The sequence below is a fragment of the Syngnathoides biaculeatus genome, chromosome 15 (genome assembly GCF_019802595.1).
Source record: "Syngnathoides biaculeatus isolate LvHL_M chromosome 15, ASM1980259v1, whole genome shotgun sequence".
NCBI classification, from domain to species: domain Eukaryota; kingdom Metazoa; phylum Chordata; class Actinopteri; order Syngnathiformes; family Syngnathidae; genus Syngnathoides; species Syngnathoides biaculeatus.
Window position 1 is genome coordinate 23,884,829 of NC_084654.1, and position 23,195 is coordinate 23,908,023.

General features: G+C 47.3%; 1 protein-coding gene and 1 long non-coding RNA gene across 3 annotated transcripts in view; both read left to right on the top strand.

Moving 5' to 3' along the window:
• Positions 1-947: 947 nt before the first annotated feature.
• On the top strand, positions 948-3,998 carry tmem229b (transmembrane protein 229B). Of its 2 annotated transcripts, none has more exons than XM_061844023.1 (2): positions 948-1,263; positions 3,269-3,988. In XM_061844023.1, exons 1-2 carry the CDS (start codon positions 1,089-1,091, stop codon positions 3,865-3,867), a joined length of 774 nt encoding a protein of 257 aa, XP_061700007.1. In that variant the 5' UTR covers positions 948-1,088; the 3' UTR covers positions 3,868-3,988. The 2 variants fall into 2 exon arrangements, with proteins under 2 accessions (XP_061700007.1, XP_061700008.1); XM_061844024.1 differs by having other exon boundaries at positions 1,257-1,363; positions 3,269-3,998.
• Positions 3,999-4,568: 570 nt separating this feature from the next.
• LOC133512946 (uncharacterized) overlaps positions 4,569-23,195 on the top strand; it is a 33,277-nt gene continuing 14,650 nt past the window's right edge. The window contains exon 1 of the long non-coding RNA XR_009798349.1: positions 4,569-5,032. This is a non-coding gene — a long non-coding RNA (uncharacterized LOC133512946). The remainder of the gene's footprint in view (positions 5,033-23,195) is intronic.

Consider the following 23,195-nt stretch of genomic DNA (forward strand, 5'->3'; position numbering starts at 1 on the left):
AAAACCAAGAGAAAGACCTTGAATTTGCCGTTCATGCGTTCGTCCGGTCTGACGGTGCGCGTTAAATTCCATAAAAATCAGTTTCATTTACAATGCCCGTCTGATTGTAGACAGCAAGGCAGCATCAAAAAAAGACATTTACTAAAATGCATTACATCCATTTTCTTAGTTGCTTATCCTCACAAGGGTCGCGTGGAGTGCTGGAGCCTATCCCAGGCTGTCAGCGGGCAGGAGGCGGGCCGCACCCTGAACCGGTTGCCAGCCAATCGCAGGGCACATCGAGTCGCAGTCACACCTACGGGCAATTTAGAGTGTCCAATTAACGTTGCGTGTTTTTGGGGATGTGGGAGGAAACCGGAGTTCCCGGGGAGAACACGCAAACTCCGCACAGGCGGGTCCGGGATTGAACCTCGGACCTCAGAAATGTGAGGCCAACACCTGATCCACTGCGCCGCCCGAAATGCATCACATTACAGATGAAACACAAATGCGCCGCGCATGTTTTTGTGAGCATGGTGGGGAAGCAGATTTGTGTTTTTGTGCGGGTGTTTGGTGAACGTGTGCGCGTTTGCGTGACTTTGTGTGCTACAAAGGGGGACGCGTGTGTGTATTTTGTGCAAGATTTTTTTGTCGTGAGTGCTGCAAATTGTGTATTAATAAGCGTTTTCATGATGAACCCCTTTCCGGGCAGGGGTTGCAAATTTGCAACAGGTTTAAATATAATCAAACATTTTAAGTCCAGAGTATCATTTTCTGAAAGTATCAGATTTTTTTTTTTTCCTCTCTCTGCAAAATTTGATTTGGTCCAGAGAGGGTTAAAAAATAAATAAATCCCAAAAATCGCCATCGGAGGGCTCGAGCTCCACCCCGCGAGCTGCAGACACGCAGCCGACGCGTGAGCCTCCCGGCCGGGCGCGGAGGAGCGAGGAGCCGCGGATGTTGACGTCATCGTCCCGTCACGTCACAAACGGACAAATTTCCTCACGCGCTTGCGACGTCAGCACTCCACGGTGACGTCGTGGCTTTTAACATCGCCTCAGCGCGCGTCGTGGCCGTGTTTGGCGTGCGTGACGTTCAAGGTGCCGCCGATGCGCCGCAGAGGAGCGTCGCCATGCGCGCATGCGCGCGGGCGTCGTCACGCCGCATCGGCGTTTGTCGCGTTTGGGTACAAAGCGCTGGAGACTCCGGCCGTGGTGCGTTCAGGTGTCCGCTGTTCATGTCTTCATTCCACACACGAAATGATGCAATCCGGCGGAGTTTTTGGTGGGTGAGAGAAAAACAAACAAACAAAAACCCAAATTCATCTATAAGATCAAATACAAGTAATTGTTCGCAATGGGGATGAGTTGTTGTAAAAAAAAATGTAAGGTCCCGTTTACATTTTTACAAGATTTCGTTTTTGTTTAGCAAAAAAAAAAAAAAAAATGTTTTGGTTAATGGTTATAACTGGAAGTAACAATGACAATGCTAAGTGAATACTTTAGTAGCTGTTAGCTCAATTATGAAATCGCCATTTATCACTTGTCAATTGTTTGTGTTGTTGCATGGGAATGTGTCAATATTATATTTTTATGAGTTGGAGGTTGGGAAGCTAATCCTAATAGTGCCAATTAGCCCTAGCAAGATATGTTTAGAGCTACATAGCGCGCTCAGAGGTACACTAGCTTAACCAATTTGACTTTTTTATTTTTATTTTTTTTACTAGTAGTCGCTCAACCTATATGAAAAAGAGGGAAAATTGAGAAAATATGTCCAGTACCTTTTTTATTAGCAGCTAACATCAATGTTTATGCCAATTAGCCGTAGCAAGATATGTTTAGAGCAACAGCGCGTTCAGAGGTACACTAGCTTAACCAATTTTACTTTTTTGGTCCAGTTTGGATAAAAATAACTTTTCAAACATTGCAAAATTTCCATTGTAAAAGTGGGAAAAAGCAAAAAAAAAAAAAAAAAAGGAAATTTTGTAAATAAAATCTTAACAATTTAATATGAGTTAAAAAAATACAAATTTTCAAAAGTACTAAAATAAAAAAAATTAACTGCAAAAAAAAAATTCTAAAAATAAAATGACCGATAAACACATTGATGCCCTTTGTGTTTATATGTTTAAAAAGTATTTTTCAAAATTTTCTAAAATCACAATTTTAACTGCAAATTTTTTTAAATACACTATAATTACCAATAAACACATAAATGCTATTTGTGTAAGTTAAAAACACTAAAACAAGTGTTTTTCAAAAGTATTTCTAAAATTTTATTTAACTGTAAAAAAAATCCTAAAAAAACAAAATTACTAATAAACACATTAATGTTTAATGTTTATGCCAATTAGCCGTAGCAAGATATGTTTAGAGCAACAGCGCGTTCAGAGGTACACTATCTTAACCAATTTTACTTTTTTATTTGGATTTTTTTTTCACCTGTGGTCGCTAAACCTATATAAAAAGAGGAAAATTGATAAAATCTGTCCAGTACCTTTTTATTAGCAGCTAACATCAATGTTTATGAAGCGCTACACAAGTGAAGTTGCTAATAATTTGTCATTTAGCTTGGTACTTTGCAACTGTTGCGATAAAAATATTTTTTTGGGAGGCGGGACTGTCCATTGCAAATTTTCAAACTTTTATATAAGACCAATGCCAGTGTGACAATTTATTTGGATTTATTTTGAGTCCTCAGTGATGGTTTTCAAAACTGATACGATATAAATGAGAACAGTATCGGCGTGACATCGATAACTCGTCTCAGCACCCGCCAATCCCTAATTTTTACCCAATAGTTGCAAAAGGTAAGTAAAAACAAACCTCAAGCTCACTTTGCATTTAGCATAAGAGCACGAGCTAGCATAAAAGTGTGATTTTAAGTCACAACATTTAAAGATTAATGGCAATTTGCTTTAGCGCATCTGCTAACTGACCCACCTACGCGGTGGCCATGTTGGGGAGGTCAAAGTTCCCCACAAGGCAACGCATAGGCATTGAAATGAAGTCGTGACTCGCTCACTTTGTGACATTTTCAGGTTTTACTTTTTTTTGGTCAACACTAAAGTGAACGCGTATCAATTGGAAACCATATTTTTGCCTGTTAAAAGTCATTCCCAGCTTATTGTGATTGTATAGCACCGCGCAGCGTGGGTGAGCTGATGTGCTTGCAAAATCTTTTAACATTTCTCATTTGTTGCACACGCTAGCAATTTAGCCTCAAAGCAGGCCAAAGGCACAGACTTAACTTTTTTTTTTTTTTTTTTTTTTTTTTACCCCCACTTAAGACCTGGGCCCCGAGTCCACAAGCCGCGTGGCCATGGCGACCATGTCCATCCTGGCGCCTCCGTCCCCGCTGTCCGCGCTGTCCCGCTGGTACCTGTACGCCATCCACGGCTTCGTGTGCGAGGTCCTGTTCACGGCGTGCTGGGACTTCGCCCTGCACCGCAACTGGAAGTTGCCGGGCGTCACCAGCGTGTGGGCGCTCTTGCTGTACGGGACGTGCATCCTGGCCGTGGAGCGGCTGTTCCTGCGTCTGCGCGACCGGGTCAACGTGATCGTCCGCTGCCTCATCTACACCATGTGGACGTACGCCTGGGAGCTGAGCACGGGCCTGCTCCTGCGTCGCTTGGGAGCCTGCCCCTGGGACTACTCCAAGTTCCGCTACAATTTCATGGGCCTGGTGACGGCCGAGTACATCGTGCCGTGGTTCTGCGCCGCCTACTTGGTGGAGCGCCTGGTCATCCAGAACACCCTGCGCCTGCGGTACCACGACGGCTCCGACGACGGCTGGTCCGACCCCGTGGCCGGGGCCATCAGGGCCGCCCGCAGGGGCGAGAAGAGGCTGCGTGCCGCCGGCATCAGCGGCTTGTTTAAGTGGGACTGAGGGCCCGCCCGCGCTTGCTGTTTGAACCCAAAAAAAAATCCATCCAAAATTATTGTAAAATAAAAGAAAACCTGGAGAAGTTTCAAAAGTTAGAATAAAAAAAATCAGTAAAAGGAAAGGGTTGTGTGGCGGGTCATTGGAAAAAAGTGACCGTAAAAATTTCTAAAAATAAGACGTCGAGCAGACCAGCGTGGTCCAGTTTGGTTAAAATAACTTTTCAAACATTGCATTTACAATAAGGAAAAATTCTATTGTAAAAGTGGGAAAAAGCAAAAAAAAAAAAAAAGAAATTATGTAAATAAAATCAAACAATTTAATATTTTTCAAAAGTAGTTCTAAAATAAAAAAATTAACTGCAAAAAAATTCTAAAAATAAAATGACCGATAAACACATTAATGCCCTTTGTGTTTCTAAGTTTAAAAAGTATTTTTCAAAAGTTTCTAAAATAACAATTTTAACAGCAATTTTTTTTTTAAAATACACAATAAAATTACCAATAAACACATCAATGCCATTAGTGTAAGTTAAAAACACTAAAACAAGTAATTTTCAAAAGTATTTTCTAAAATTTTAATTACTAATAAACACATTAATGCCCTTTGTGATTAAAGTTTAAAAAAATATTAAAAGTATTGTAAAAATTTAATTCCAAAAAAATTCTAAAACAAAATTTCCAATCATAATAATGCCCTTTGTGTTTGTAAATTAACTCCCTTAACTAAAATGTGAAATTACAATTTTACAAATATTTCAATACCCCAAAAAGTTTTGGAGGTTGGAAAAAAACCGATGTTGATCCGTGAATTTCCCCGCGTTGAAGCATGTACATGCATTTGTCCACGCGATGGCAGCCTCGCCTCGTTTGAGGCTTCATCCTGACGCAGTTCCTGTGTATGCTCGCCGGATATTTCATTAGGCACACCTGCGCGGTCTCAATGGCGTCCGAGAGAACACAGATAACAGTATTTTGAGCAGGTTGAGGATTTATGAAGTACTATTTAATAGAGGACGAATTCAATGCCAACAGTTGGTATCAAAATGGCAAAAATGGCCTTGCATTGGCCTTGCTAACATGCTGGCGGCCATGTTGATCATCCCCAAACGACCATGCTGACCTGTGCAGCGACAGCGCTCGTTTCGTAGCTGTGAGAAAACATTCCACAGGTAAGTTAAATTTAAAGGTTTTTTTTATTTTCTGATGAGCTTAAAATGGAGGAAACAAAGTTTCAATTTTCTGTCTGAAACAGGACGTCGCAGAGACTAAAAATGATGCATTTAGCATGTATTTGCCCATTGCGATTGTTTTTATGTTTGACAAATGACAAAAAAAATGGTGGTTTTTTTTTTTTTTTTTTGCTGGTGTCTTTCCTTTGCACTTCGCCTTTTTTCGCTTAAAAATCCTTCATCTTACTGAAAAATGTCAATTTCACACGCTTGATTTGTAGAGCGATGTAAACTGTTGCTATGCTAACACGTTGTTCAAAGTGTCTATGCGGAAGGTGGGTCACGAACGTGCCGCGGCACGTCCCCCTCATAGGCCGCGGGGCCCCCGGGGGCCACCCTCCTCCTCCCCCAGCCCCGATGGGAGAGGCCCCGGCCTGCGCTACCTGAGCGCCGGTTTGATTCGTTCACGCACGGTGGTGTCAGGTTTCCACTTGCCGCGGGGCCACCGGAAAGAAAACGTCCCAACGTCCTGCCGCCGGCCCGCCCCGGCGTCGCGGGGCGTTCAGGGAGCGTCGGTGAGAAAAAAGGAAAAGCGGAAGCTTTACCACACAAGAGCCAAGTGAACGTTGGACAAAAAAAAACAAAACAAAAAAAGTTCCAGGGACATTAGAATCCATCCATCCATCCGTTTTCTCAGCCGCTTATCCTCACAAAGGCCACGCGAGTGCTGGAGCCTATCCCAGCTGTCGTCGGGCAGCCTGTCCGGATTTGAACCCACAACCTCACAACTGCAATAACCACTTGACCAACATGCCACCATATTTCAACCATCATAAATAATAAATAATCTTAACTTACTATAATTATTATAAATAATTCAAACTCCTAAATTTAAATATTTCAACCATCATAAATAACCTATAATAAATAATCTTACCTTAATTATACCCAGTTAATTAAAACCAAAATATTTTCACAAGTTCATTAATGAAGAATAATTAATTTGAATAAATATATAGTTTCATAATTACAAATATAATTTAATACATATAATCATTGAGTCAATATATATTGATAATTAACTATTAATATGATACTAAATCTAAATAATTAAAGTTTAAATAATGATTATAATTATCACATTTTATATAATTTTTGTTTATTTTACGAGATGATATTTTTTTTATTAATAGTGAAGTTTAGTCATTTAACATGAATTTAAATAATTTAGGACGTTACAAATACTGCGTATAGGTTATGAATGTATTTATTCATGTTCCTGTGTTTCAATATATATTGATAATTAACTATTAATATGATACTAATTCTAAATAATTAAAGTTTAAATAATGATTATAATTATCACATTTTATATAATTTTTGTTTATTTTACGAGATGATATTTTTTTTATTAATAGTGAAGTTTAGTCATTTAACATGAATTTAAATAATTTAGGACGTTACAAATACTGCGTATAGGTTATGAATGTATTTATTCATGTTCCTGTGTTTCATATTTCAGATATTGTGTTTTTAGCTCTTAATGATTATTTTATGGGCGTAGGCTCACACATGCGGCGAGCTCGTCGATATTTGCGGGGCGACGGTTACGCCGTCAGTTATTCAAAAGGGTCGCGGCGCGCGGTGCGTTCAGGTGCAACGGTCTTCGGCAGCGTTTGCATATTCAAAGCCTTGTTTGCACTGCAAACAATCATCTTTTGAAGATACATCTCTCGTATTGTTTCCTGCGTCTGAGCAAATAAACGATCTGGGGAGGCTGGAGGGCGGCACGGCAGCACAGCGTTGGCCTCGCAGTTCTGAGGACCCGGGATCGATCCCGACCCCGACTGCCTGCGTGGCTTTTCTCCGGGTGGGCACTCCGGTTTCCTCCCACATCCCAAAAAACGTGCAACATGAATTGGACGCTCTAAATTGCCCCAAGGTGTGATTGTGAGAGCGACTGCTTGTCTCGCCTCCTGCCCCTTGACATCTCCCGCGACCCTCCTGAGGATAAGTGGCCAAGAAAATGGATGGATGAATAGTTATTAATTGCACACGCTAAATTGCCCCTAGGTGGGATTGTGAGTGCGATTGGCTGTCTGTCTCCATGTGCCCCGCGATTGGCTGGCGACCAGTTCAGGGTGCGCCCCGCCCCCTGCCCGTCGACAGCTGGAATAGGCTCCGGCGCTCCCCGCGACCCTTGTGAGGATAAGCAGCAAAGAAAATGGATGGATTTCAATTGTATGAACTCTTAAGACTGCAATCATAATCTCAGAAAAAATTGCTATATATTTTAAGCAAGATGTGATGTTAAAAAAAAAAAGTCCTATGTCACAAAAATTTGTGGGGAAAAATTTTTAAATATCGAATAATTCAGCTGAGTCGACTTCAAAATGAGGTCGACGCAACATTTCTGCCTTTCCAAAAACGCAACTTCAAGTGATTTTTGAACACGCTGATAGTTATGTAAATGTAAGATGATTTACGATTTTAGCTGAATCATAGTTTTTGTTTTGTTGTTTTTGACCTAAAATGGTGATTGCTAGCACGCTCATGCTAATCGCGATTTGCTAACAGTTTAGCATTTGTTGTCTTAAATGGTGTCCACGGCGATGTGAAGTTTAAGGATCAAAGTCCATTTTGTAAAAGTGTACAAAATTCATGTTAATAGTGCAAAAAAAAATAAAAATAAAAAAACGTGTAACAAATATTTTTTTTTGTTTTCAAGGAAGCTAACGTGTACAAAAGAACATAGACAATACACAAAAGAGTCGCACGATCCTTTTTTTTTTCCCCCTTCTTAAGTCAACATAAACGTCAAGCGTGTATTTCGTGGCCGTCGGCGGCCGCCGTCGCGACTCTGAGTCCGACCCGCAACCCCCCCACGGGTAACTTTGGGCTTTTGTGTCGCTGCCGGATGATTGATTCAGCGAGCGACTTGACTGATTGGTGTCGGCAAACAATCACAAAGGCGCCTTCGGCTGTTCCGCCTCCGTCGATGACTGACGGAGGAAAAACTGGAAATTCTGGTTCCGGTTTCCTAGTTGTTGCTTCCTTGTCACTGACCTCTTTCTTGAAGTGGAAAAACAACTCAGCGTTTCAGTCGGATCCGAGTCCGGACTTTGACTAGGCCACTTCGTTTTTTTTCTTTTTACAAAATTCTGAATTCGACTTACCACTCCCTGCAACCCTCATGAGGATAAGCAGCAAAGAAAATGGATGAATTTGACTTGCTGTTTTTCTTCCATTACCTCCTGCAGAACTTTTAGATTGAGGTCACAAACTGATTGCCGAACGTTCTTCAAGATTTTCTAATCCACGTCCGTTATCCGAGCCGCTTATCCTCACAAGGGTCGCAGGGGCACCGGAGCCTATCCCAGCTACCATTAGTCGAAAGGCGGACCACGCCTTGAATTGGTCGCCAGTCGGTAAAGAGCGGAATTCGCGAGTCCGTCGACTGCGGCACGTCGTCCGGGTCCTGAAGTGGGAAAGCTGCCCGAGACCATCACGCTTCCTCCACCATGTCCGTTATCCGAGCCGCTTATCCTCACAAGGGTAGCAGGGGCACCGGAGCCTATCCCAGCTACCATTAGTCGAAAGGCGGACCACGCCTTGAATTGGTCGCCAGTCGGTAAAGAGCGGAATTCACGAGTCCGTCGACTGCGGCACGTCGTCCGGGTCCTGAAGTGGGAAAGCTGCCCGAGACCATCACGCTTCCTCCCTACACCATGTTTAGCGCTTGCTATGATGTTCGTTGTCTGAAATACTGTGAGACAAACGTAAGTCCAGAACTGGACTGTAGAGGTTTACATCTTCACCGCAAACATTTTAGTCCTTGATTTAAAGGCCTATGACCAATCCTGGCTGGAGAGGTCAATCTCAGTTGGACAGGTCCCAAGCGTTGAAGGACGGGGTCAGACTGATGTTGTAAAGTTCATAGGGTCAGTGGGTCGGGGGTCCACGCACCCCCAAATGCCCCCTCAGTTGCGTCCAGCAGGTGCCGTGGCATGACCTCGACGGGTGATCCGAGACGCCAGGAATGCCAGCGGACCCGCATCGATCCTCGTGAGGGGAAAAGCGAGGCGTGTCGGTTACAGGGCGGCTCTGATCTCGGCGGTCCGGGGTAGGGTGGGAGTGTGCGTGTGTGTGTTTGCCGGAACGATAGGAGCGCCCTCGACATGTGCCGGGAACGTGGGACTGATAAACCGGGCCAGACTGGAACGCGGGTCACTTTTCTGGTGCGGGCCTTGGGCCGTTTGATGTGTACTCGCTGACAGTTGGTACGCTCTGCCCTCTGCAGCGTGTCCTCACGCTAAGGTCGGCGGGACCACCCAAGTCTGATAAAAATGCCCGAGCAGGTTCGGATTCTCGCAAGAATGCCGACCATCTGACGGTCCCGCACGAGACGGACCATCTGGACCCCTCCTAACCTGGGAGATTTGGGATTTGCCATGTGAATGTGCGCGTGGCTGAATCCCGTGGTCCCGATTGAGAGCTTTTGCAAGAACTGGATCCGTTCTTAAAATGACATCTGATATTTCGTGAAACAAAGTAAACGCGACTTGGACCGGTACCCCAGTGCACAGCGGAAGTGTTTGCCGGCGGATATTTCGGGTGTGTAAACAATGCAAACTGTCGCAAAGAGATCCAGTCCACGTTGTCCCCGATATTTTGAGATCCAAATAGGACGCATCCTTTGCGAGGGTAACATAACAACGTGTGAGGTTGCGCCTTCCGGAGATGTTTCCTTGTGTGGATGAGGACTTGTAAGGATGTGTACCAGCGAGAATGCGTCACTGCGACGCCGCGTTTGGGACGGCGATTACTTCTGAAGTTTACTTTTGACGTTGTGTACTCGGGACGAGTGCCGTCCGCATACTTGGGAGGTTGTTTACTCGTAGGGATGAGTGCCGACGTGGATTTTGCCTACTGTGGACACAAATTTGTGGGGAAAACTCACTTGTGAGCTCGTTTCTTTGTGAACATGTGCGTTTGGGAGGATGTACAGTGAAGAAAATAAGTATTTGAACACCTGAGAAAACCAATCTTAATATTTGGTACAGTAGCCTTTGCTTGCAGTTATAGAAGTCAAATGTTTCCTGTAGTGGTTCACCAGGTTTGCGCACACTGCAGGAGGGATTTTGGCCCACTCCTACACGCAGATCTTCTTGAGATCAGACAGGTTTCTGGGCTGCCAGTGAGAAACACGGACTTTCAGCTCCCTCCAAAGATTTTCTATTGGGTTTGGGTCTGGAGACCGGCTAGGCCACGCCAGAACCTTGGTATGTTTCTTGCGGAGCCACTCCCCGGTATTCCTGGCTGTGTGCTTCCTGTCCCGTGTGCGGAAAAACACCCCCAAAGCGTGATGCTACCACCCCCGTGCTTCACAGTAGGGATGGTGTTCTTGGGATGGAACTCTTCATTCGTCTTAGTGGAATTATGACCAAAAAGTTCCATTTTGGTACCACAAAACTTTCTCCCATGACTCCTCTAGATCATCCACATGGTTAGCATGATGCTACCACCCCCGTGGTTCACAGTAGGGATGGTGTTCTTGGGATGGAACTCGTCATCCGTCTTCCTCCAAACACGGTTAGTGGAATTATGACCAAAATGTTCCATTTTGGTGCCACAAAACTTTCTCCCATGACTCGTCTATATCATCCACATGGCTAGCATGATGGTACCACCCATGCTTCACAGTAGGGATGGTGTTCTTGGGATGGAACTCGTCATTCGTCTTAGTGGAATTATGACCAAAAAGTTCCATTTTGGTACCACAAAACTTTCTCCCATGACTCCTCTATATCATCCACATGGTTAGCGTGATGCTACCACCCCCGTGCTTCACAGTAGTGATGGTGTTCTTGGGATGGAACTCGTCATCCGCCTTCCTCCAAACACGGTTAGTGGAATTATGACCAAAAAGTTCCATTTTGGTCTCATCTGGATCATCCAAATGGTCGGGCTTTGACGCGTGCCGGTTTAAGCCGGGGAACCTCCCGGGCCATGCGTGATTTCGGAACATGACGTCTTAGTGTTTTACCGACGGTCACCTTGGAAACGGCGGTCCCGGCTTTTTCAGGTCTTTGACCAAGTCCTGTGGTGTAGTCCTGGGCTGATTCCGCACCTTTCTAAGGATCTTTGAGACCCCACGTGGTGATATCTCGCTTGCGTCGTTGCATTTCACATCGCTCGCCAATGTTTTTGTATTTTTTTAACATCGTAACGTTGGCAAGTCCACGCGTGCGATTGAGTAAATGAGAGCATTATGTTGCCCCTTTTTGACCGCCGCCAGAAAACATAACCTGCTCTGAAAAAAATAAAAACATGCTCATAAACAGGCTAATTTTAGCATTGCCTAACGCCACCTGCTGAGTTCTTGAAAAGCTTCCATTTTCATAACACCCCCCCCCCCTCAAACTTGAGCTTACTCACTGGTGGGGGAGGGACGGGGGGGTGTCAATTAACAGGCATTTAAGTTCGGTTTTGACTCTTGTTGTTGTTGTTCTGTCGTTACTTGTAGGCGCGGCTAATTGCCCGTAGCAAACGGCGCCGACTTGGCAACGAGCTCAGTTATTGACGTCCTTACAAGGAGGTGTCGTTTGCGGAGCTCGGAATCAAACGGGGAACGATCTGCCAAGTACGCGCATGCAAATATTAGCGAGCGCGACAGGGTAGGCGGCGGCAGGTGTAAAACTTCCTGCCCTCCTCGCTTCCTTATTTGTCCAAACAAGCTTTTCACCACAACGGCCTTCGGCGTCTCGCATCTGCTCCGGCGGGGGGGAAAAAAAAGTCCCATCAAACGCCGGCGGAGTAACGCCCCCCCCCCGCCCGTTAGCGAGGGTAAACAGCGACTGCGCGCGGGACTTTCATCCTAAACAGGAAGCCGAGGTTGAAGCGCGGGCATAACGAAGGCCGCGGGGTTTTTTTTTTTTTACCCGCCGTATCTCTCTCGACGCTGTTATCGTCTCGTGAACTGGCCTGATATGTGTCATAAAAAGCGCGCGACAAACCGTAAAGACGTCGTAACGCGGCCCTAAAACCATTTACAAACCGTCGCATACTTACTGTCCATTATGTATTTTAGTCAAAATATTTAGGCCTTTTTCCCGCCAACTAGCATGGCACGATTTGGTCTGACATTTTAATAAGTTCCTTCCTATCGATGAGGTGGCATATTTTGGGAAACTAGCAAAAAGTAGCTAACATAAAGCACGATGGTCAAGAATTGTACGGTAATTTCCGGCCTATAAGCCGCGACATTTTTCACACATTTTCAACTCTGCGGCTAATGCGATGATGCGGCTGATTTGTGCATTTTTTTTCTAACGGCCGCAAGGGGACGCTCGAGTGGAAAAGGTAAAAGTGACTTTTGCCGGTAATTTTTTTTTTTCCCCCCAACAGCCCTGTTAGCCCCGCGCTAGGGGTTAGCGCCGTGCTAGCGCCCTGTGCCTCTTTTGTTCCCCCATATTGTCTGCGTGTCACTCTGACTCAACGGTGTTTACATTAACACGGATATCTTTTTTGGTCACGTGTGACACTAGCGGTTAGCATGGTTAGTGCCGCGATAGCAGCTGCTGCTGTGTTGCTGCCTTGTCTCAGTGATTTAGTTTTTTTTTTTTTTTTTTTTTAACTAGCGCTGTTAGTGATGTGCTATATATTTTTTTTAACAGCCCCGTTAGTGCCCCATCCCCCTTCTGTTCCCCCATATTGTCTGCGTGTCAACGGTGTGTACATTAAAACTGATGTCTTGGTTTTTGTGTACGCGTGTGTCGCTAGCTGTTAGTGCGGTTAGCGCCGCGCTAGCGGTTAGTACTGTTAGCACCGCGCCAGCGGCTGCTCCTGTTACTGCCTTGTCTCAGTTAAAGTATTTTTTTAACTAGCGCTGTTAGTGATGTGCAATGTTTTTTTTTTTTTTAACAGCCCTGTTAGCGCCCCATCCCTCTTCTGTTCCTTCATATTGTCTGCGTGTCAACGGTGTGTACAATTAAAACTGATGTCTTGGTTTTTGTGTACGCGTGTGTCGCTAGCCGTTAGTGCCGCGCCAGGGGCTGCTCCTGTTACTGCCTTGTCTCAGTTATTAAGGTATGTTTTTTTTAACCAGCGCTGTTAGTGATGTGCTACCATGTTGCTACTGTGTAGCTGCTGCGGCTTTTTTTTTTTTTTTTTTTTTTTTTTACCGGTATGTTTTTTGTCAGCCCTGCTAGCGCCCCTTCCCCCTTCTGTTCCCCCATATATGCTGCAATCAACAAGCTTTTGACGCACGGAATTCTCGTTGTTTATTGACCCCCTAGTTGCAGTTTACTCAGGACCTCAACGCATATTTGAAAATATAAGACATTGTTTTACAAATCGCCAGCTAATGGAAAATGGCATTGAATTGCTAGCTAAAATTAGCATTTACTCACCGGTGGGGATTTCCCAAGAATACGACCACTCACTGATGCACTCCCCAGTACACGCAATCCTACGTACGCGTCCTCACAAGTACGCAGCGTTAACGCTCCTCTCAATGAATCACATTGCGAACGAAGTGTCCGATATCGCATGCTAGCGAGGGTGAATTCTCTCAAAAGAGACAACACAAATGCGGATCCTCGAGAATCCAGCGTACAAGTGCAAAAATAAAAAAATTTCCTCTCACAATACGCTGCTTGAAAGTACTCATCCTCATCAGTGACTCTTCCTAGTTTCAGACTGGCTGGAAGTTCACAAAATATACGCACGTGCGCGTTAATCACAAAGGAGACTTTTCAGCACCGGGGGAGCGCTCAGACCGTCGCACCGGGTCTGAGGTTTGGGGTTCAAATCTCTGCTTTGGGTCGCACGTTCTCCCTGCGCTTCGCTCAAGACTCTGAATTGCGCGTAGGTGTGAATGTGAGCGAGGACTCTCGTTGGCCCGTGTCTGCCCTGCGACCAGTCCTGGGTCAGCGTATTCGCGGCAAGCGCTACAGAAAAACGGACGAGGCCTTCCTCCTCCATCCGTGCTGTACATTCATCCGTTCGTTCCGTCAGGCCGTAACCTCGATCTTGTCGTCCTTACGCAAGTCGGTCACGTTGACTCCACGCGGCTGAATCGCACCGTGAGTCATTGCGGGGGGACTAGATGGATAAACTGGCGGGCCGCCAGCAGGGGGCGCTGGAGGAGTTACCACAAGAGCTGGGTGGAGGGGGGGGGGGACGTTTTGCTGTCAGGATGCAGGTCACACTTGAGTTATCTCCCCCCATTTCCTCCCCTCCTCCCCCTCCACTCTTCCTCTCTCATCTTCCTTTCACTTGTTTTTCTTGACTGGGACCTCTCACCCCCTTTTTTTTCCTTCTCCTCCCACCCGTCCGTACACTTTCTTCTTCTTCTTCTTCTTCTTTTTATTTTTCAACATGATGCTCCGCAGATGGGATGTTTTTCGGCCGTCCCGCGACGGCGTTAACGGACTCGCCCGATGAGAGACATGCAAATGAGTTTGCACATTTGTCATTTCGGGCAAAAAGGAGACGCACTTCTTGTCAATGAAAATTGGAAAAATGCTGTTTCTACTCTGATAACCTCCTAAAATGTCAACAACAAAAAAAAACCAAAATGTTTTTTTTTTTTTTTTTTTTTTTTAAACAGTGCTTCCCTAATTCGGCCATCCCACAGCAGTGTGTAACCAGCACGAGCTGGAGATTTTCTCGAGTGTCAAAATGGCGGTGGGGGTGGGTGGTGGGTGATGCTCTTTCTGATGATCTGTTGTCTGGTTCTCGTCCTTAACGATGCCTTCCGCCAATCTATTATGTCATCCCACAGCAGTGTGTAACCGGCACAAGCTGGCGATCTTCTTGAGTGTTCTAAAACAAAAGTGGGGGGGGGGGGGCGGGGGGAGGAGATGCTTCTGATGACCTGTTGGCTAGTTCTTGTCTATAACAATGCTTATCGCCAACCCGTTTTGTCATCCCACAGCAGTGTGTAACCAGCACGACCTGGAGATGTTCTTGAGTGTCATAACGGGGGTGGGGGGGGGGGGGGGGGATACTGCTTCTGATGACCCGTCGGCTCGTTCTCGTCCTTAACAATGCCTTTCCCCAACCCGTTTTGTCATCCCACAGCAGTGTGTAAGCAGCATTAGCTGGACATATTCATGAGTGTCAAAATGGGGGGATAGGAGCGTTTTTGTTCGAATGGGAATACTGCGTCTGGTGACCTGTCGGCTAGTTCTCGTCCTTAATGGTTTTCGCCAATCTATTTTGCCATCCCACAGCAGTGTGTCACGGGTACGAACTGGAGTTTCTCTTAAATGTCAAAATGGGAGGTTTGGTGGTGGTGGGTGGGGATACTGCTTCTGATGACATGTCGGCTAGTTCTCGTCCTTAACAATGCTTATCGCCAACCCATTTCGTCATCCCACAGCAGTGTGTAACTACCTGAGGTCGAGATTTTGTCGAGTGTTAAAGAAGGGGTGGGTTGGTTGTAGTGGGGTGTTGGTGTGGTGGGGGTTAGGGGAATACCACTTCTGATGACATGTCAGCTAGTTGTCGTCCTTAACAATGCTTTTCGCCAACCTATTTCGTCATCCCGCAGCGGTGTGTCACCAGCACGAGTTGGAGATTTTCTCGCGTGTCAAAACGGGAGGCGGGAATGCTGCTTCTGACGACCTGTCGGCTGGTTCTGGTCCTTAACAATGCCGTTCGCCAAACCCGTTTTGTCATCCCGCAGCAGTGTGTGACCGAGCGGCTTGGCTCTGCGGGGAGGGCTCCTCCAGATGCTCCACTGCAAGATTCAATCCGGGCATCGTTTGAAAGGGAAATAAACAGCCTTTCCAGCTGGATGAAATGTATTGGCAAGAAAGAGTGGGTTGGGGGTTCAAAAGCTAGTGGGTGGGGTCCATTCCGGGATGGATGGATGTGGAAAAGTGCAGCGCTGCAGAAATGCATTCCAAGGCGGGGAAGGGGAGTCTCGGGGGGTGTGTTGAGTTCCACGACTATCATGTTCTTTGCGGCTTTGGCCTCCACCGTCGCTTAATGGCAGGAAAAGCTCGGCGAGTGTAGCGATGATTAGCAGCAAAGAAGGGGCCAAGACCAGAGACCGAGAGAGACAGAGCCTGAAACTTTGAGCGTTTATAGATGAAGCCCCCATGTTTGCCAGAGCGGGTGGGTGGGTGGGGGGGGGGGTGTCGGGAGCCCAAATTTCCCAGGCATTAAAAGAACAAAGCTTGATTGAGTGACTCCCCCGAAAGAAAAAAGCCGCCTTGTTACGCGATGTCCTGTGTGTCTCTGCATGCTGATACGTGTGTGGCGCTACGAGTTGGGGGCGGGGGGGCGACTGCAAATGAACTCGGGGTCCGGCGAGCTCGGGGCGGCTCAAAGGGTTCTTTCTCCCGCCGGGCCGGCGGCAGTCAGCTGCCCGACGAGCTGACCTACGGCTCTGTGATGATGTCACCGCCGCATTCATCCGCGGCGAGGCGGCACGTCTGGGCGGCAATCAAATGGCCCATTAAAAACTCCTCCACTGGTTCCCCTTTCACGCCGCCCGCCGATTGAGACGCAGCTGCCGCCGCCGACGGCCGTGCCAACCCCGCCGCTTTATTTACGAACTCGAGCGGTTGCAAAATGTGCTATATACAAAAAAAAAAAAAAAAAAATTGGATGCCGACGCGACAGCCTGTATAAACATCTGGTGCGTGCGGAGAAACTGGAATCAGCGTAAAATGCAACCGTGCCGACGCATCGCACATCGGAACCGGCCAAAACCGTCGAACACGTCACCCGTAACCAAACGAAGCCGACAAACGACAAAATATTGACAGTGAGGAGCACTGCGGCAAAGTGGAGACTGAGGGCGGGAAGGAGTCGGAGCGCCGAACGGGAGAAAATATCCGAGATGCGTTCAAGGGCACAACGAATCGGGACTGAAACTCAACGGAGAATGAACGTCTCCCGTGTTTATTCCCAAGGAAAAAGGACCCCGAGAAAACAGACTGCGGCAACACGTGTAAAACGAGACTAGCGAGGAAAAACCTCAAAGGAGAGAGAGAGAGATCCAAGATCAGGGCAGCGAGAAGACAACGGCTATTTCGAACGAACGTCTCGGGTGTTCAGTTCCCGACGAGTTGAAATTGCCTTTGATGGCAATTGCTTCTTCCTGGAACACAGAAAGATGCCATTTTTCTACACGTTGATTCTAAAACGGTTTCATCCTACGGCCGATCTCGTCAGATCCGGGACGCTAAACGGGTTTGGCCCTGGTTTAGTATTGGGATGTGAGACCGCCTGGGACTACCAGGTGCCCGAAGCGTCCCTCCCCGGCTGAATCCCAGAGGGGCGTTTGCGTCGGGAAGGGCATCCGGCGTGAAACTGCGCCACACAAATATGCGGTCACCTGAGATCGCATCGCTGTGGCGACCCCTAACGGGACAAGCCGAAAGGAACAGGAGAAGATTCCAACTTGCTGGTTTTTGGGGTTTTAGTGCTTGTTCGTCGAGCACTTGCCGCCGAGGGCGACTGGCCCTCAGGAGGAGGAAAAAGAAGAAGAAGAAGAAGAAGAGGAGGAGGAGGAGGAGGAGGGCTCTGTTGTCCACACTTTCCCTCCCTCCCTCTTCTTCACTGCTTTTGGCAGAGCGCTTGGATTCTTTCACTGCGACTGCCCGTTGCCAAGACAGAGCGAGACATCCCCCGGCCCCCTCCCCTAAAAAAAAAAAAACGTAAAAGCTGAGCAATGAATGTGGGTCGCCGGGAGTCAGAAGCGGGCTTTTCAGTCGTCCCCCTTTCTCCACTCCTCGTTGTTCTCACTCTCTCTCTTTCCTCCCACCCAGAGGTCAAAGCCGAGCTAGCGGCAAACAAAACAGACAATGAAGAAGAAGAAGAAAAAAAAAAAGGATCCACAGCAGATGTTTCACTGGTCTCACTTCCTGTCCCCAGCTCACCACTTCCTCTTTCCCTTCTCCTTTTTTTTTCCCCCCCCCCGTGATGGCCGCAATGCCTTTCGGGAGGTTATTTGGTGGCTTTACCCACTAAATGCAACGTCTTGTACATTTAAAGGCTCAAGTGTCATCCCTATAAACATTCTAAAATTGATATTGAAATGAAAAATACACAATAAAAATTCACTACAATGTCTATACGAAAAAAAAAAAAAATGTGAGTGGAGAGTCTCATTCGACATCCAAGCGGTCGCCATATTGGCTGCGTTTACTGTCCGTGACGTCGCCCCGGACATTCGGCATTGAAAACGCGCTGCGGCCCCGACTGTGGCACTCACCCCTTCGGACACGGAAGCTCTTTTCGAAGAAAACCTCTCACAAGCGAGTAATATTACCCTATTGTTTCGAGCCATATTTAGATGATATGCGGATCACTTCTAACCAAGAACAGACTCCCCGACAGCATGTAGCGTACTCGGGCGCGGCCCGGGCGCGACGAGCCCGGTCACGGCTTCGGCCGAGGGGGCTCGGCTCGTCACGGCACTGAGCCGGGCCGCTTTATGGCGTTGTCGTCGCACGGGGCTGAGTGCGCCATTGCCGGCGGCCTTCGCCGGCGAGCCCGACGCGCACATCGGCACTATTTAGCACGCCTGTCACACATACGCAGATCTTTTGTTTTACGTGGTCCACCCCAAAGTATTGTTTTCCTTAGTAGCTGTATACACAACTACGTTTCTTTTGGAACCCACGAACCTCTCGTCCTTTCCACCCGTGCAACCCATTTTTCACGACGAACCGGGTCTAGCGAACAGGGTGAATCCGTCCTCCCGAGTGTTCGAGCAATGTAACGAGCCGGCATTTTGGCTAACGCGGAGGAACAACGAGCTACCTTCCCGCAGGTAAAAACTAATGGAAACAAACGAGTCCACTTGGGGGCGCTTCTGTCCTTTACGTCACTTCCTGCTTCCTGTCGTAAAACAAATCCCTTGAGATTATTTTCATGGCGGGAGTTACAAAAATCATGTTTTGTGGTGGGGGAAAAAAAACGGATGGGTCCACACCGGCTGCCGTTTTTTTCATGAATAAGATACTAAAAATCATCCATTTCATGACACTTGACCTTTTAAAGCCACATTCACCATCCCAACTGACATGGCGCACCACCTCTCCAGACACTCCCGGAAAAGAAAACCATTCGCAAGGTCCTGTGAAAGTAAGCACGATCCAAAGAGAAGCGGGAACTCGATCCGCCGGTACGTCATGTACCGCATGTACAGGACGCTGAGAGAACAATTTACCCATGAGCCTCTGGGGCTTTCCTTGTCAGTGGATGAAGACGAGGGCGGCGGACGCTAGCTGACATTTAGCTAGCGGCGCGGGATAGACGGCACCATTGTCGCCGCTGAAACGAGAAACTGACGGAGGGCGGCGTCCCGGCGACTCGGTAGCAATCTGATGCGGTCAATCCCGTCGTCCCGACGGGTGGGGGGCTGAATGACGGCGCTAACGTGATGCGTCCCATTGTGGCAGTTCCGCGCCGGCTTGGGAAGCGACGGGGCACAAAGACGACCAAAACGCTATCTTTGGCGGAGGGAACGCGATACGACGTTATCTCGATATTCTGCCGAGCGCACGGCAATCCACTACGCTGTCCTTAAAAGGGGGGTGTGATGACTTATGTATGTAAATGTTTTTTTTTTTTTTTTTAGGGAGGGTGTGAGGATTTTTTTTAAGGAGGTTCATAGCTTCAATATGTTCAAGAAAGGCTTATTTTGGCTTTCTTCAGCTTGTTTATTTTCCTAAATTTAATTTTTTTTAGGGTGGGTGCGGGGGTGCGACAATATTGTGGTTACTTTTAAGGGGAGGGGGGGGGCTTGAAAAATTTAGGGAAAGTTGATTTAGGCATTATTTGATGTGTTTTTGCATACATTTCAGTGGGATTCCGGACCAAAAATGCAGCGCGCACCCCCTGCGACGGCGACTGCGCACGAACTCTCCCACGCGTGCTATCAAAAAAAAAAAAAAAAGTAAAAATTTGAAACGCAATCCAAATAAAAACCCAAATCAACACGCCCGACAACATTGCAATCGAGACGGTTTACCCCCCTCGCCCCCCCCAAAAAAGTACACAAAAATACACAAGCTAAATAAACGAGAATTTCGAGCCAAATACCCGTTCTTAAAAGAGAAAATGACGTGATGAAATGCGAGAGCGTCACCTCTGCTGACGATGTGGGACGTGAAAAGTTTTTCCCGCTTGTAGATTGAAATGGACAATTTAAAAAAAAAAAATTTAAAATGATTTTTTGACCGCATGCGACGTAGAGGAAGCGCGTCAAAGTGTAAAGAGAAGACGCTCGCACCTGGAGGAGCGAGAAGTGAGCTTTTCCATCAACGGCGCGGCATCGATTCCACCCCCCCCCCCACATCCTTCCCTCGCCACCGGCGTCTGTCTGCCAGATGTCCCACCTAAGTTCGGGGGGGGGGGGGTAGGAAAGACCGGCAGAGGTGTCTGATAACTTTGAGGAATGATGATGCCGATTATGACGATGAAGCTGCAACACGACGCATTCCTCTCGGGCCCCATTAGGACCGACTCTCTGGAATTTGAGAAGACCCCTAATGGTGGTGGTGGTGGTGGGGGGGGGGGGCAGCACTCAAGGTTTTCGTTGAAGGGGTGCGCAAGGGGACGGGGGCTGCGCCGACTCTGTCAAGATGTTCAGTCGAGTTTGTTTTTACGGGACTTAACTTCCTTCGCCACGATTTTTGTTTGGCAAATGGAATCCAACCGTTTACTGCCACCGACGTGTATCTCCGTCAAATACATTTTTCGATTGTTTGTTGTGCAAAAAAAATGTACTATTCTTCTTCTTTTCCTTTCGGCTTGTCCCGTTACAGTAATTGTACTTTACGGCATACAAAAAAACAAACAAAAAAACCCCCTGAACTAATCCTAACCAATTTAACCCTCACCATAAGATATGATTTACTCTAATCACGATTATTCACTTTGATTATGATAAGTTTCAATTTACGCCAGCTTCGAAGCAATTCACTCCAATCGCAACGTGATACAATATGAATCACTTCAATTATGATGATGAGCTAATATGGTAGGATGTATGTGGTAACTCGAGGGAGTCCTCGGGTTCAGACGCCCCGTCCGCCATTTTGTCCGGCTAACGCTCGTCCGTATTTGTGCATATTTTCGCATTTTTCGCCCCCTTTTTCGACATTATCGCCCCAATGAAGCAAGCTGTGTCTTTTAGCGAAACTTCTGCAGCCAAAAGAAAAGGCATTACCATGGAAAACGAAGCTGAAGATCATAAAAACATCGGAGGAAGGAGAGTCCCCAACGTCACCAAGGTATCTAACGGTCGACCGTGGTGACAGTTATTGAAGACCAAGCCCGTATTTTAGCGTATGTGATGGAGGTTCCGTTCCTACGTCGGATGCAGTGATCACAAAACGAGGTTCTATGATACTTGTGAGAGGATTGAGGACCAGGTTCCTTTGCAGTAGCTAAGCACAGCCTCCCCTTCTTCTTCTTCTTCTTCTTCTTCTTCTTCTCCATCCACCTTTCAGCAGTAATGCTAATACTTAGCAATGATGATCTAACCCTAACCCCAAGTACATCATCTTGTTTATTTCAAAGTATTTGTTTTTTTTTCTACAAAGTATTTCCATGTAAATCCCGACTTTAACGGTGGAATTTGAAATTTGAGTTAAGTTGCTTCTCTCGGAACAGGGTTAGGGTTAGTAGACCGAGGGCTCCCTGTACCGAACTACAGTGAGGAGCCTTCCCGGAAGGGTCCCCGCCCCATTCGGTTGTTTGGGCGCTCCTCAGCGGTGGAAAATGTGCGTCACGACCACACAAGGACAAGCATTGAGGCGACCCTGCGGTCGGACTCGGGCGCAATAAAGTCACGCCGTCAAATAGCGACTCTCCAAACGTCTGGTCCATCACTTCGCTGCGATGGTGGCTGCGGCGGAGGGGGGGGGGATGCAGACAGTTTATGGGGTGCCTGCCAGCCTCATTAAGAGCAGCTCTTAATTGGCCTTTTCGAGCCCAACAAGCGTACAGAAGGCCAAACATGTGCCGGCCTCTGAAGCGTGTTAGCTCCTTGCCGGCCGGGGCATTCTTCCTGCCCTCGCTTCCAGCCGACGCTCGTTATTGACTTGGTACGTTCCGTGGCTGATTATGGCCTTTCTCCCGCTTGGACCCTTCCCACCCCGGTCTCGTCGTCAGGATCCCGAAGGATCGACGTGGCTCGACCGTTTTGCCAAAGGTTGAGTTCAAATTCACCTTTCACTCCAAGTCGGGGTTCAAATCAGAGTTTTGAGCCTGAGTTAAGGTTTCAGAGTAGGGTTTCAAGATAAGGTAAGGATTCCCAGTGAGGATAAGGGATTCAAATGAGGAGTTCAACACCCGATTGGGACTTTAGTAGGGCTCAATCATCTGTTGCAGTTTCAAATAAGACTTTCAGTTTTCGGATTAAGGATTCGAGACGGGATTACGGTTTCAAGACACGAGTTGGGCTCCGTATCTTAACGTTTCAGATCAGGTTTTCGAGCTGAGCTTGGGGTTTTGTCGTCTGGGCGATGAAACCAAATCGCAACGGCGGGAAAGCAGAGACCGTGGAGCATAACGGCAAAGGAAGGAAAGACAAAAAAGATTGTCGGCCATGCTCCGCGTTTAACCTCGGCTGTAATTGGACAGGAGGCCCCCGCTCACACTTCCCCAGTCACGGCGGGGGGTCAGCGGGGCGGGGTATCGGCTTGCTTCCTCCTGTTGTCGTTGTCGCACTCTGGAGTCTCATCAGCACTTCTCAGTCCCCTCAAAAAAAAAAAAAAAAAAAAAAACAAACAAAAACACCAAAACTTGATAGAAAGAACTAGAAACTCAAGTGGTTTTCAGGACACCGGTTTCAAACATGACGGAGGGCAGCTGCTGTTTGGCGCATCGTCACGAACGACGGTCAGGATCCGTCCCCCCCACCCGAAGATGCCGGGAGGCTCCCTTCTCGTCCTCAATCTTCTGAGGACCGGAGTTCAAATCCCGGCCCTGCATGTTCTCCACGTACCTGTGTGGCTCCCACATCCCCCCCAAAAAAATGCATTCACCGGGGAGAGACTCTAAATTGCCCCTCGGTGTGATTGTGAGTGCCGATGGTTGTTGGACTCTGTGTGCCCTGGGATTGACCGGCGACCAGTTCAGGGTGTACCCGGCCTCCTGCCCGATGATAGCTGCGATAGGGTCCGGCACT